General features: G+C 44.1%; 1 protein-coding gene across 1 annotated transcript in view; it reads left to right on the top strand.

Annotated features, from left to right (window-relative positions):
* LOC138797887 (taste receptor type 2 member 40-like) overlaps positions 1–15,148 on the top strand; it is a 17,075-nt gene extending 1,927 nt beyond the window's left edge. Inside the window, exons 2-3 of the mRNA XM_069978655.1 lie at positions 14,013–14,099; positions 14,210–15,148. Of these exons, the coding sequence (XP_069834756.1) occupies positions 14,245–15,066 (822 nt within the window). The 5' untranslated portion in view covers positions 14,013–14,099; positions 14,210–14,244 and the 3' untranslated portion in view covers positions 15,067–15,148. The remainder of the gene's footprint in view (positions 1–14,012; positions 14,100–14,209) is intronic.

The following is a 15,148-nucleotide window of genomic DNA, read 5'->3' as shown; positions in this document are numbered from 1 at the left end:
TCGTAACTAACGACCATCGTTCTGTGTAATATGGTGAACGATTTCAGGTTAACGATAAACAATCTTGTTTGCGATCATTAAAGGAATTGTACCATCAGGCCCAGGCTGAAGCACTGGAGGCAGGCCTACCCACCCCCAGTGAGAGGAAACCCACACCCCTCTATGATGTGGCTCCTTTAGATTCAATGGAGCCATATCATAGAGGGGCGTGGGTTTCCTCCCACTGGGGGTGGGTAGGCCTGCCTCCAGTGCTTTAGCCTGGGCCTGATGGTACATTCCCTTTAAAAATCACTCCCTGTAATAGGACCCTTAGGGTGGGTTTACAGGCGAAATCCGCTGTGATCCCCCTCCTGTCGCTTTCAGTAGGATTACGTACTCGCAGCGGCATTGTCATTGCCCACTGCGAGTATGTGAGTGACAGACCCCTTATCCCCCTGCAGCCCGGCGCATGTTAGCCGGTCTGCACTCATGCTTGCTTCAGGGGCTTCGGGTGTGTCCCAGCGCTCAGACAATCAGTGCGTTCTCTGGCCGCAGGGAGTTTAGGCGGCTGACTATTACATACTCGCAGCAGGATGATAATCCTGCTGCAACTATGGAATCTCATTAAGGAGGCCTTCACACCTACGGATGACATTCCGCTGTGAGTATGTGCGTTAACCGCCCGCCGCCGAGAGCATACATTACCTGCTCGGCGACGCAGCTGCATGTGAGGCTCCCGGATTCCGACGTCCGCCCGAAGAATGAGCGGGTTCATTCTTCGGATGGACGGCCATAGAATGGAGTGCATGGGAGCAGCAGAGAGGAGTACGGCCGCCAAAGTCCACGGGCGAGTGCGAGCTGTGGAATCTGCGACGGGTATTCCGTTGGGATTCCGCAGTGTGCACATACCCTAAGGGTATATTCACACGGGCGGGCTCGCAGCGAGATTCTCGCTGCGAGCCCGGCAGGTCCTGGCAGTTCCCATACACTACATACTTGCTGCGGTCTAAACGACCGCAACGAGTATGTAATTATACCGCCCTTAACCCCTTCTGCTCCCCCGCTGTGTATATACTTTACCTGTCCTCGCTGCACGGGTCCAGCGTCCTGCTCTCCTGTCCGGCCAATCAGTGTGTTGCCCAGCTGCAGCCACTGATTGGCCGGGCGGGAGAGCAGGACGCCGGACCCGTGCAGCGAGGACAGGTAAAGTATATACACAGTGGGGGAGCAGAAGGGGTTAAGGGCGGTATAATTACATACTTGCTGCGGTCGTTTAGACCGCAGCAAGTATGTAGTGTATGGGAACTGCCAGGACCTGCCGGGCTCGCAGCGAGAATCTCGCTGCGAGCCCGTCCGTGTGAATATACCCTAAAAGAGTAAAGTCAATAGACAAAGAGAGGCTTTAAAGGGAATGTACCATCAGGCCCGGTCTGAAGCACTGGAGGCAGGCCAACCCACCCCCAGTGGGAGGAAACCCACGCCCCTCTATGATGTGGCTCCATTGAATCTAAAGGAGCCACATCATAGAGGGGCGTGGGTTTCCTCCCACTGGGGGTGGGTTGGCCTGCCTCCAGTGCTTCAGACCGGGCCTGATGGTACATTCCCTTTAAAGGGGTACTCCGTCAATAATAATTTTCTTTAAAAACAACTGGTTTCAGAAAGTTTTTTTTTTATAGATTTGTAATTTACATGTCTTCCAGTACTTATCAGCTGCTGTATGTCTTGCAGGAAGTGGTGTATTCTTTCCAGTCTGACACAGTGCTCTCTGCTGCCACCTCTGTCCATGTCAGGAACTGTCCAGAGCAGGAGAGGTTTTCTATGGGGATTTGCTGCTGCTCTGGACAGTTCCTGACATGGACAGAGGTGGCAGCAGAGAGCACTGTGTCAGACTGGAGAGAATACACCACTTCCTGCAGCACATACAGCAGCTAAGTACTGGAAGACTGTAGATAATTAAATAGAAGCAAATTACAAATCTATATAACTTTATGAAACCAGTTTATCTGGGGGAAAAAAAAAGAAAAACATTTACTCCTTCAAAAGCAGAATATTGAGCCAGAATATGCCACATTGTTTTGTATCATGTCCGTCATTTGTGTATTTGCTAAGTAAAAAAGCTTGGTCAATATCTTTATTATTATTAATTATCATTCTTATTATATAATATTATGTTTAATAATAATAGTGTCCGGGGTTGTATGCACCATAATGAGCTCCTTCAGAACTGACCTACTAGAAGTGATGGGTAATTAGTAGAACCTTGGCCTCCACAATACACAGGTTTGTACTTGTCTTCTAGCACTTACTCCTAGTTTACTGGTCAGTCATTATATGTGCTGATGTCCCTGGAGAATATAGAATTATATTTATTCTTTCCATGCCTCAAAGTACAATACAGCAAGGTTAGAGACCCCTCCGCTCATCATGCACATGCAGGCTATGTTCATTTTCCTGGCCGCTCTAGGAGTTCCGGGGAATCTTCTACTCATCTATGTCATTGCTATTGCCTCGGAGAAGGTTGCCGCTTATGAGATCTTTTTCATGCACATCTCTGTTGCAAATATATTACAGCTTATTACACGCATCCCGACTTTCCTAATTCCGGACCAGGATGACGTCTGCTATCCAATGTCCGTTCAGTGCAAACTGTCTCTCTTTATATTATTCTGTAGCAGGACAGCCAGTATGTGGATTACCCTAATGCTGGACGTTTTCCATTTGGTGAAGCTCACAAACCAGAATGGATTTTTAGGCTCTACTCTTTTGAAGAAGTCTTTTGTGCACCTGTGTTTGGCTCTGAACTGGTTAATATGGATCGCCGCCGGCATACCGTACCCTTTACTTATCTCTTCGGATCGTCAAAGACACGACAGCTTCCACGCCAACGCTACTTGCATCTGTTCCCTTTTTGAAGCACTGACCGAAAAAGATTTCTTTTTAAAAACCTACGATATGGTATTCGGAACGGTTCTTCAGTGTCTGTCCATCATCCTGATGTGTCTGGTGGACGTGAAGGTGCTATGGATTCTTCTTAAACACCAACAAGCCACGTTTTCACGCGTCACATCACAAGGGCAAAGGAGCCATCAACGAGAGGTCAACACCATCAAAGTCATCGCCAGCTTGGTGGTGGTCTTCGTGATTTGCCATCTTATAGACGCGTTGTTTCGAAACTTCTACAATGAATTTGCTAGCGATTTTCGAAGAGTGATAGACCACCTTTATCCTACTGTTTGTCCTTTTATTTTGGGGTTTGGAGATCAGAGATTCCGAAAGAGGATAAAGTGTATCATGTTTTGTAGATCTTGTCAAACGACCAGTGTAAAGGAAATAGTAACTGTTTCTTAAGGTATATATTTGTACTGATATATATATATATATATATATATATATAATCATAGCATAACTGCAGTGTATATTTTTATAAATTTCTTTGTGGAATAAAGTAAGACTATCAGTAGCACGAAAATTGCTATCCTGTTTTTGCTTTTTACATGTATTTTAAACTACATTCACCAAATTTAACCCCTTAAGGACACAGCCAATTTTCATTTTTGCACTTGCTTTTACCTCTTTATGTTTAAAAGGCCATAGCACTTGCATTTTTTCACGGACAGACCCACATGAGTACTTATTCTTTGCGACACAAATTGTAGTTGGCAATGATAAACTTAATTTTCCTATAAAATATGCTGCAAAACTGGAAAAAAAATCGTTTGCGCTGTCAGGCCATGTTCACACAACGTAAGTTAAGTATTAATCAAGGCCTTTGTTGCCAATTTACAACCCCCCCAGCGTGATACTTAAGGGCGAAAAATTTTATTAAAGTATTGTATTGCCTAATAAAAGTTATATAAATACCCAATATACACTTATTATGGGAAATGCTTATAAATTCCTTTTTCCTGCACTTACTACTGCATCAAGGCTTCATTTCCTGGATAACTTGGTGATGTCACTTCCTGGATAACATGGTGATGTCACTTCCTGGATAACATGGTGATGTCGTGACCCGACTCCCAGAGCTGTGCGGGCTGTGGCTGCTAGAGAGGATGATGGCAGGAGGACACTGAGGGACACAGGGCACTGGAGGGACACTGAGCATCCACCTGCCATCATCCTCTCCAGCAGCCACAGCCGCACAGCTCTGGGAGTCGGGTCGTGACATCACCATGTTATCCAGGAAGTGACATCACCATGTTATCCAGGAAGTGACATCGCCACGTTATCCAGGAAGTGACATCACCATGTTATCCAGAAAGTGAAGCCTTGATGCAGTAGTAAGTGCAGGGAAAAAAGCACTTAATAAGCATTTCCCGTAATAAGTGTATATTGGGGATTTGTATACCTTTTGGGGGGCAATACAATACTTTAATAAAAATTTTTGCCGGACTTCTCCTTTAACTTATATTGTGCTGCAGCTAGAGGGAATCCTGGCCAGAGTGTATACACATAGGGGGAGATTTATTAAACCAGTGTAAAGTAGAATTTGCTCAGTCGCCCCTAGCAACCAATCAGATTCCACCTTTCATTTTCCAAAGAATATGTGAGGAAAAGAAAGTCTGATTGGTTGCTAGGGGCAACTGAGCCAGGTCCACTTTACACCAATTTGATAAATTTCCCCCATAGTGTACACTCTGTCTGGGATCGTTAACGACTACGCTAAAAACTGACATGTCTACGCACGCAACGATACCAAATATGTTTATTTTTATTTATAAAATGGCGTGATTTGGACTTTTATTAGGGAAGGTTTTTTTTGTTTTTTTTTATTAAAACCTTTTTACTACAGTAATATGTAGTCCCCATAGAGGTCTTCTATAAACAATGCAATGGTTGTTCATAGAGATCAATGCAGTACATATGTACTGCATTGATATCTGCAATCAGTGATCCATTACTAAGATCTGCAGTCTATAGTAAAGGATTGCAGAGGCGGGATCAGCGTCATTATGTCAGACTAACCTTCTCATAGCTCCCTATTGTGCTCCGGGCAGTGAGGATGAAGGTCTCTCATCCTCTGCGATGTTCCTGTGCAGTTATAAATCAGGGCTGTGGAGTCGGAGTCGGAGCTAGTTTTGGCTGGAGTTGGAAAAAAATTTACAGACTCCAGCTTTAAAAAAATGTAGAATTGAATTATGATATGTATTTTACAAGTTTTGCTCATGAATATATATTATCAGCAACATTCTAATAGGACACTGGCCCTATTACATAAGGGTGGTCGGGGAATATATCAGTAATAGTACACTGGCCCTATTACATAAGGGTGGTCGGGGAATATATCAGTAATACACCACTATTCCTATTATATAAGGGTGGTCGGGGAATATATCAGTAATAGTACACTGGCCTTATTAGATAAGGGTGGTCGGGAATATATCAGTAATAGGACACTGACCTTATTAGATAAGGGTGGTCGGGGAATATATCAGTAATAGGACACTGGCCCTATTACATAAGGGTGGCCGGGGAATATATCAGTAATTGGACACTGGCCCTATTACATAAGGGTGGTCGGGGAATATATCAGTAATAGGACACTGGACCTATTACATAAGGGTGGTCGGCAATATATCAGTAATAGGACACTGGCCCTATTAGATAAGGGTGGTCGGGGAATATATCAGTAATAGGACACTGGCCCTATTACATAAGGGTGGTCGGGGAAAAGTTGTCGGTCACTATTTGGCAGTTTGTTTCTGAGCTGGAAGAGTCCATTGTGTGGGGGGAGATCTGTGCTGGTCTCTTCCTGGATGCTGGATGACTGTATATGAGCAGCAGTGTAATATGGAGATATCCTGTGTAATATAGAGGAGGAGGAGGAGGAAGAGACATAAGTAGTGTAGCTGTAACCTCTGTCCTCAGTGTGGTGTTTTCTCTCTGGGAGAAGATTGTGTGTTTTTCTTCAGTGTTCTATGGCTGCAGCTGTGTGTGTGTGTGTGTGTGTGTGTGTGTGTGTGTGTACGCGTGCTATAACTGCAGCAGGCTGTGTGTATGTGTGCTATGGCTGCAGCAGGCTGTGTGTATGTGTGCTATGGCTGCAGCAGGCTGTGTGTATGTGTGCTATGGCTGCAGCAGGCTGTGTGTATGTGTGCTATGGCTGCAGCAGGCTGTGTGTATGTGTGCTATGGCTGCAGCAGGCTAGTTAGAAACATAGAAGACTGTCAGCAGGAAAAGACCACCTGCTCCATCTAGTCTACTTCTGAGTAGTTCAGGACATGGAGGCTGGAGACTGGCTGCATCCACTGCACACACAGGAGAAGCTTCCTTTGTATGTTTCAGAAGTCGCCCCAGGATTATGTAATACATTAGGGAGAAGCTGCTCAGCCAGTGTGATAAATAACTCCCCTGGTATATGACCGACCATTTATGAAGGAGTCAGGAGTCGGAGTTGGTCCTGATAAAATTCAGGAGTCGGAGTCGGAGCTGCAGCTTACCGACTCCACAGCCCTGGTTTTAATGCAGTGCTCTGTACAGTTAGGCAATTTGGAGCACTGCTTTGCCCCCACAGCACCAATCCAGCCGGCCCACTCCATTGGTAATTATAAGTAGGGGTGGGTCAGCCGACGGCAGATCATTGCTTTAGGGGGAGGTAGTGCTTCCAATTGCCTTACCGTACAGAGTACTGCATTAAAACTGTGCGGAAACGGTGCAGAGGATGAAGGTAAGAGACAGCTTTCCATGCACTATAGGGAACTATCAGCAGGTGAGATTTGTCTAACCTGCTGACAGTTCCCCTTTAATCAGGGGCGTAACTAGAAATGACTGGGCCCCATAGCAAACTTTTGATTGGGGCCCCGATTTCTTCCCAACTGACCCTAAGCTGCCCACTTGGTGCTGCAAATGATGACAGCTTAGGAGGGCCAGTGTATTGCAGGAGTGGGTAATAGGGGCCCCTGATGTGGTGGGCCCCATAGCAGCCGCCATGGCTGCTATAGTGGTAGTTCCGCCCCTGCCTTTAATGTTAAATAATAATAAGGCTAAACATTGTATGGAAATGTGTACCGATCCTATCTCAGCATAACATAACTGATGGTCATACAGACATGAAATTGCACAAAGTATCTCTAGACAAGACATACCTGATAACTTACAACCTTCCCAGGTGACTGCCACATGAAGCTAAATAGAAGAAGGAGTCATCAAAGCAAAAAAGAGCTACTCCCCCTTCTAAAATCTCTTTTAACACTTTAGGGTGGGTTCATACAACGGAATTCTCACGGACAATGCCGTCCACGTATGTCACTTCTTTCGGCGTATAGCGGAATACACCGGCCCATAGAATGGTGTCTATGGCGCTGGCGGAAAGGCGCACGGCCGTGCGTGCGAACATACTGCGGAATTCCGCGGTCATTATCCGCGAGAATTCCGTAGTATGAACCCACCCATAAAGTGTCACTGTTGTTTCATTTTTTTTTTTTTTTCCCCCCCCCCAGAAATCAATGGGTTTATTAGGCAAATCTGCCATTATCTGCATTCAGAAAGACTTTCCCCAGCGCCCCCCCCCCCCCCCCCCCCCCCCGCTCTCTCTCATTCACTGCTCATTATCAGGAAATCTCAACTCTTTTCCATCAGTCGGACCCTGTCTGTTCTATGGAGAGGGGAGAAGGGAGGAGGGAGATTAGTCGCCGGCAGAGAACAAAGGATTACACAGCGGGAACTGTGTGAAAGCAGATATTGAGAGGTCAGAGAGGTCAGTGCTGACTTTAGAGGAGATAGCCTGGTGATGTAGTTGTAAATTAACTCTTTGTTGTCCCGTTTTGGTGCCTCATCTCCCTCCACCCCTCCCCTCTCCATAGAGAACAATGAAGACAGAGGGATAAACTGCTTTTTCATGATTAAAATGCATTTTTTGGCAAATAAACCCAATTACAAAGTTTCTTAAAATCACCTGTACTATAGATTTCTGCCCAAAAAAATGTAAACAACAGTGACACTTTAACCCCTAGACGACCCTGGACGTAGGGTTACGTCATGGAAGTCTGTCCCCAGACGACCCATGACGTAACCCTACGTCCTGGGTGTTTCTCCCGCTATGAAGCGCGCTCCGGAGCAGAGCGTGCTTCATAGCAGGTGGGCGCCGGCTGCAATCAGCAGCCGGGACCTCACCGGTAATGACACGCTGCAGCGATTGCGCTGCCGCGTGTCATTAACTCCTTAAACGTTTAAGTGTAAGTGTAAGTGACAGGGGGAGTCCCCTGTCACTTACCGATTGGGACCTCCACAGTGTGACTGCGGGGGTCCCGATCATTAAAACGGACTGCCGGAGGTCTCTCACCTGCCTCCGTGCAGTCCGTGTACAGGCAGGCTCAATGAGCAGATCGCCGATAACACTGATCAATGCTAGGCCTATGGCATAGCATTCATCAGTGTATAAATCAAAGTAATGTATGTACAAGTCCCCCAAAGGGACTTCAAATGTGTAAAAAAAAAAAAAAAAGTTCAAAACACTATTACACTGCTCCAAAACCCCTCCCCCAATAAAAGTCTAAATCACCCCCATTTCCCATTATATAAATAAAACATATAAAAATAAATAAATAGATAAACATATAATATACCGTAGCATGCGTAATTGTCCGATCTATTAAAATATAACAAGCGTCATTGCGACCGGTAAACGGCGTACACGAAAAGAGGGGAAAAAGTGCGTGGATTACCGATTTTATGTTACATTATATATTAAAAAAAAAATCTATAAAAAGTGATCAAAACGTCCGATCTTCACAAATATGGTATTAATAAAAACTAGAGATCATGGCGGAAAAAATGACACCCCATACAGCCCCGTAGGTGAAAAAATAAAACCGTTATAAGAGTCACAATAGTCCCATTTTATTAATATTTAATTGCCAAAAAAAGGATTTCATAAAAAAAATATATATAACATTAGAGAATCTGTGTAACCTGCATATGGTTGTGTTCGGACCTATAGAATAATAGTGTCATGTCGCTTTTACCATATAGTGCATTACGTAGACACGGGAACCCCCCAAACGTTACCATATTGCATTCTTTTTTACGATTTCACCTATTTATATCTTAATAAATAATATATTTGGGGTTCCATCATACATGTTATAGTAAAATGAATGACGCCATTACACAGTACAACTATTCCTGTAACAAATAAGCCATTACATGGCCTGTAGATAGAAAACTGAGAGTGCTAGAGCTCTTAGAAGGGGAGGAGGGAAAAACGAAAACACTAAGATCAAAATTTGCGCGGTCCACTGGGTCATTTTGGGCCTGGTCCTCAAAGGGTTAAGGCCCCATGCACACGTCAGGAAAAATCTGGATAAATTTATTGACCCATAGGCTTGTATTGGGAACAGAAACCTTCAAGATTATTCCTGAAGGGAGTCCATTCTGGAAAACAGACCTGTAATATAGAGCAGGTCCTATTTTTGGACAGAATTCTGGCATTGACCCCATAGAAACCTATAGGAGTATCCAGAATTCCGGGTGCGCTGCTAATCATTCTGGGCTGCATCAGCACCTGGAGAAGTACAGCCGGATGCTGCCCCCTGGCCCTAACTGCATGCACACTAAGGCACTAGCGACGCATGCATAACCTGGTCCATTCCTAGCTGGTCAGAAAGGGGTTAAAGTAAAACATGTTTTTCGAGAGACAGACGTAGCAGGTTTTTTCTGCTGTGGAGTTTTGGCATGAATCCGCAGCAATAATGCAGTATTTGTAATGGCAAAATGTGCATGTAACACGGTATATCACATGAGCTCATTCAGCCGTATCAGAGGATCTTAGGGGATCATTGTACCCAGGAGAATCTATTGGATTCTCACATAGCAGAAAATGTTAGCTGTGAATTTGTCTGCAAATAGACAATAGAATCTGCAATCCAATCTGTGGTACATGAACGTTTTGGCAGCATGGATATGAAAGGTCTTTTTTTTTTTCTTTTTTCTTACAATATGGTGAAAATGTGTATATAATTATAATGCCGCTGGGGTCTACACTTGGTGTCTGCGCTGTTCGGGTCCTGCTCCTGTCCGCTCCTCTGCTGTGCTCCGTGCTGTTCCTGGGCCTGCTCACTCTGGTGACTTCTTGCATCTTCCTCCTTCAGGTTTCTGCTGCACTGACATCCCTGGCCACTAGGGTGTGCATGTGGCCACATGCTCTGGATTCATAGAGGCAGCTTGCTGGCCGCCTGCTGGTGCTTTCTGACAATCCAAACCCACCTGCACCTATTTAAACTAGCTCCACCTGCTCTTCTTTGCCTGAGCGTTGTTGCATTTGTGTATTCTAGGCAAAGGTTCATTTCTGTGATCCTGCTGATTCTCCGTGTATCCTGACCTGTGCCTGTTCTCCAGATTACGCTTCCTGCCTGCCCCCCTGGGCCACTTCTGTTGCTGATTTGGATTGGATTGTCTGACCTGCCTCTGAACCCACCTGCCTTGACCCTTAGCCTGTCTGACTACAATAGATGTCTCATCCCTGGTACTGCGCTGATGATCCGGCCTGGTGACCACGAATACGCGGCCTGTTCCCCAGTGCCTTGCACTGACTCTTGGGGACCAGCTGCTGCTCACACCAGGACCACACTTGTAAAGTTACCTGGTGTCCTTAAGCCGCAGATGTCCAGCTTCCACATCCTGGAGTGGGAAAGGGGATGAAGACCCAGAGGGCACTTAGACTTTGCTTCCTATTGTGGCCCAAAGCCGACCTGGTGCAGTAGAACAGCTGGTCCATCCGCACTGTTACAATATATATGTGTAACAAATACATTTGAGTCATTGTTTTGCTATATAATATCGGGAATACAATGGTTGTATATACATAATATTGCTTGTATATTATGCATACTGGATTTTTTAATGGACTCCAATATTACACTGCCAGTCTGTTATATAATAAATAAGATGTACCCTTAGGCTATGTTCACACTATGTAGCTGTGCGGCTGTATTGCGGCTGTAAATCATCGGCCGTATTTTTCCGGTTCATGCGTACGCTGGAAAGTATATGATATACGGCTGCACAGTGCACACTATGTATGAGCCTACGGCCCGATCGTAAACGGACCCGTAAAAAATGAACAAGACCAACTGTGCAAATTCACGGCCGTGGAGTGACAGGCGGTCCGTACGGAGTACTTCAAAAATAGCCGGCAATGATGCCAAATGCCGATGCCTCTAATAGTTAATATATTAAATTAATAAAACACATTTTCTTTGTAATAAAGTCCCTTTCGTTGTTCAATAATTTAATTCTAACGAATCCATCATTGTGCAGTTAAATATACTGTTAAAATAAATAAATATCTAAATAAATAAATGTATATTTATATATATATATATATTTATTTATTTTAACAGTATATTTAATTGCACAATTATGGATTCGTTAGAATTAAATTATTGAACAACGAAAGGGACTTTATTACAAAGAAAATGTGTTTTATTAATTTAATATTAATTAGTACAGGAAGCTCCAGTAAGCCATTAATTCATATTCCCGGTAATAGAGCTTTCTGTACTAATCATCACTTTACTTTAATGAAAACATCAAATGTTTCTTCTAATTATGTTATCACAATAGCATTATTAGAAGAAACATTTAGAATTATATGTGCGCTCAGCTGATTGGCTGATCGGCTCAGCGCACATATAATTAGCGGGTCCGCAGTACAGTGACTTCATTGTGCTGCGGACCAGCGAAGAGGACACATCGGGGTGAGTATAGAGCTCTCCCCACCCCCTCCCGGCACTGCACCCCTCCCAGCAAGGAAGGGGGGTGTTTTTATTTGAATAAAAAATGTTTTTCCACTTGTGTCTTGTCTTTATTTCTTTACTTTATAGACTTAGTAGTGGAAGCCGTCTTAGAGGCAATAGGGGGGACCCTTTGCGGTTTTTTTTTATTATTTATTTAAAAAAAAAACGCATAGGGTCCCCCCTATTTTTATAACCAGCCGGGTTAAAAACCAAACGACAGCAGCCTGGTAACACCAGGGTGGGAAGAGCCATTGGTTTAGGCCCTCCCCAGCCTAAATCTTACCAGCCTGCTGCCGCCCGGTCCAGGAGCGCCAATATTGACGCTCCGGGACCACTGGCACCTGACTCTTCCCAGTACCCCTGGTGGCATTGGGTACTGGGGTAATAATAGGGGGTTAGTGTTAGCCATTTTATACCGGCTAACACTAGGCCCCGACTTAGTAATGGATTCCGTCTATTAGACGGCTTCCACTACTAAGTCTATAAAGCAAAGAAATAAAGACAAGACACAAGTGGAAATTTTTTTTTTATTCAAATAAAAACACCCCCACACCCCTCATTGACCATTTTATTAAAAAAAAAAACACCAAACAACCGCTGGTCATCGACGTAGTCCACGGAATCCGACGTAATCCCCAGGATACCGATATCTGAAAAACAAAAAGGGAGAAACACACAAAAAACACACAAACAGGAGCACAACACCCATCATTGTGAGCGGTGTTGTGCACCTTACAGTATGCAGCATCTTTACAGATCGCTGCTTACAGTCTGGCCCCCAAGGGGTTAAGGGAGGATGTATTGCATCCCCCTTAACCCCTTGGGGGCCAGACTGATGTCAGACTGCACCCATCCCAGCAAGGAAGGGGTTAAGAGACCCCCCCTTCCTTGTTGGGAGGGGTGCAGTGCTGGGGAGGGGGTGGGGAGATCTCTATACTCACCCCGATGTTGTCTCTTCGCTAGTCCGCAGCACAATGAAGTGACTGTACTGCGGACCGGCTCATTATATGTGCGCTCAGCCGAACAGCCAATCAGCTGAGCGCACATATAATTCTAAATGTTTCTTCTAATAATGCTATTGTCATAACATAATTAGAAGAAACATTTGATGTTTTAATTAAAGTAAAGTGATGATTAGTACAGAAAGCTCTATTACCGGCAATATGAATTAACGGCTTATGGAGCTTCCTGTACTAATTAATATTTAATTAATAAAACACATTTTTGTTGTAATAAAATCAGTTTCGTTGGTCAATAATTTAATTTAAACGAATCCATCATTGTGCAATTAAATATACTGTCAAAAAATAAATATATATATAAATATACATTTATTTATATATATTTATTTTAACAGTATATTTAATTGTAAAATGATGGATTCGTTAGAATTAAATTATTGAACAACGAAAGGGACTTTATCACAAAGAAAATGTGTTTTATTAATTCAATATATTAACCATGAGAGACATCGGCATTACTGCAGAGGATCGCAAACCCCGGTAATAGCGATTCCTGTAAACTGTGTTCCCTGCTTTCCCAGATGCATCCAGAGGTGTTCGCATCACTTTCTAAAGATTTTGTTATTTTTAGTTGAACCAGATTTCCAAGTAAATGACCGTATATTTTCAGGCGTATGTCTATTTTTTCCCACGGCCGTAGTTTCAGCCGCACATTTCCAGCCGCATAAAAAATACAGCTGCACACATACATAGTGTGAACATAGCCTTAAAGGGGTAGTTTAGCAAAAAAGTTTTTCTTTCAAATCAACAGGTTCCAGAAAGTGCCAGAGATTTGTAAATTACTTCTATTAAAAATGTCAAGTCTTCCAGTCCTTATCAACTGCTGTATGTCCTGCAGGAAGTGGTGTTTTCTTTCCAGTCTGACACACTGCTCTCTGCTGCCACCTCTGTCCATGTCAGGAACTGTCCAGAACAGCCGCAAATACTCATAGAAAACCTCTCCTGCTCTGGACAGTTCCTGACATGGACAGAGGTGGCAGCAGAGAGCACTGCGTCAGACTGGAGAGAACACACCACTTCCTGCAGGACATACAGCAGCTGATAAGTACTGGAATTCTGGAGATTTTTTAATAGATATTAATTGCAACTCTTTGGCATTTTCTGGCACCAGTTGATTTGATTTATTTATTTATTTTTTTGCTGAACTTCCCCTTTAAGTGATCAGTATCATTACTTTGTGGCAAGTGCGTCATTACTTTACCGCTTTTCATTATAATCCCATTAAAAAGCCTCATGTCGTTTATGTGTGAAGTTAAATACATACTTGTCTTCTCAGGAATATGGACATGCAAGCCAAGTCTTGTCTCTGAGACTTATTATGTGCGGCCCTTAGAGGATACCAATCTCTGCAGAGCATTACCTGGTAAGATCTGGGCGGCCAGCTACCTGCCATCCCGGGCACATTTCGGACACCGCTCCTCCTGAGCTCATTGATGACAATGTTAGACACCTATTTTTTTTGTTTCTTGACAGCGGCCGGAACCTTATTGAACACATTGTTACTATATATGATAACCAACAAGTCAACCAACATTTCAGCTGCTGAACGTATCATCATGCAGATCTCTGCTATCAACATGTTGCAGCTGATCTCCCGGATCCTCTCCATTGTCATTGCGGATCAGCAGGAGATTTGTTACCCTATGACGCCTCCTTGCAAGGTTACCGTTTTTCTTCTGTGCGTTGCACGAAAGGGAAGTATGTTTTTCACAATTTTCCTCGGGATGTTTCGTCTCTTGAAGATAAAAAACAAACCGCACTTTATCCTGACAAACACTTACCTGAACCTGGCTCTGGGAATTATCTGGTTAATTCTGACCTCTACGTGTTTTCCGTACGTAGTTCTTATTCCAGCCAACCGGTCCCATTACCAGAACCTGACCGCAACCTGTTCCTGCTCCTTCCTTCACAGTCTGACAGACCGGGATCTGGGGGTGAAGATATTCGACTGGGTCTTTGGCGTCGGTTCCCTCTACCTGGTTATCATCATGATGTGCTTCGTAAGCTTCAAGATGGTGCTGATTCTAATAAAGCACCAGAAGACGGTGTTTGTGAATGGGACCCTGCACAGAACCGGCACCAGACACCAGGAAATCACCGCCATTAAAGCTCTTATCGCCCTCTTGGTTTCTTATATAACGTGCAGCATCTTCAGCCTTAGTTATAGACTCGGGTCGGAATTTGTAGTCCTTGATTTGCATAAGATCAGTGCGGATGTTTATAACGTCCTTTCTCCCGCGATATTAGGATATCCGTACTTTAGGAAACTACACTGCATGAGTGGGCTCTGCCATAAGCAGAAGCAAGAGCAGGTACTGGCTATTTCTTAGCAGCGTACAGCCATTTCTGCAATGCAAAATTAGACACCAACTCAGCTCCCCGCACTGCAGAATTATACCCCTCCAGGTGCTC

The sequence above is a fragment of the Dendropsophus ebraccatus genome, chromosome 7 (genome assembly GCF_027789765.1).
Source record: "Dendropsophus ebraccatus isolate aDenEbr1 chromosome 7, aDenEbr1.pat, whole genome shotgun sequence".
NCBI lineage: Eukaryota > Metazoa > Chordata > Amphibia > Anura > Hylidae > Dendropsophus > Dendropsophus ebraccatus.
Note: the sequence above shows the minus strand (reverse complement) of the source record. Positions and strands in the feature narration are given on the sequence as shown.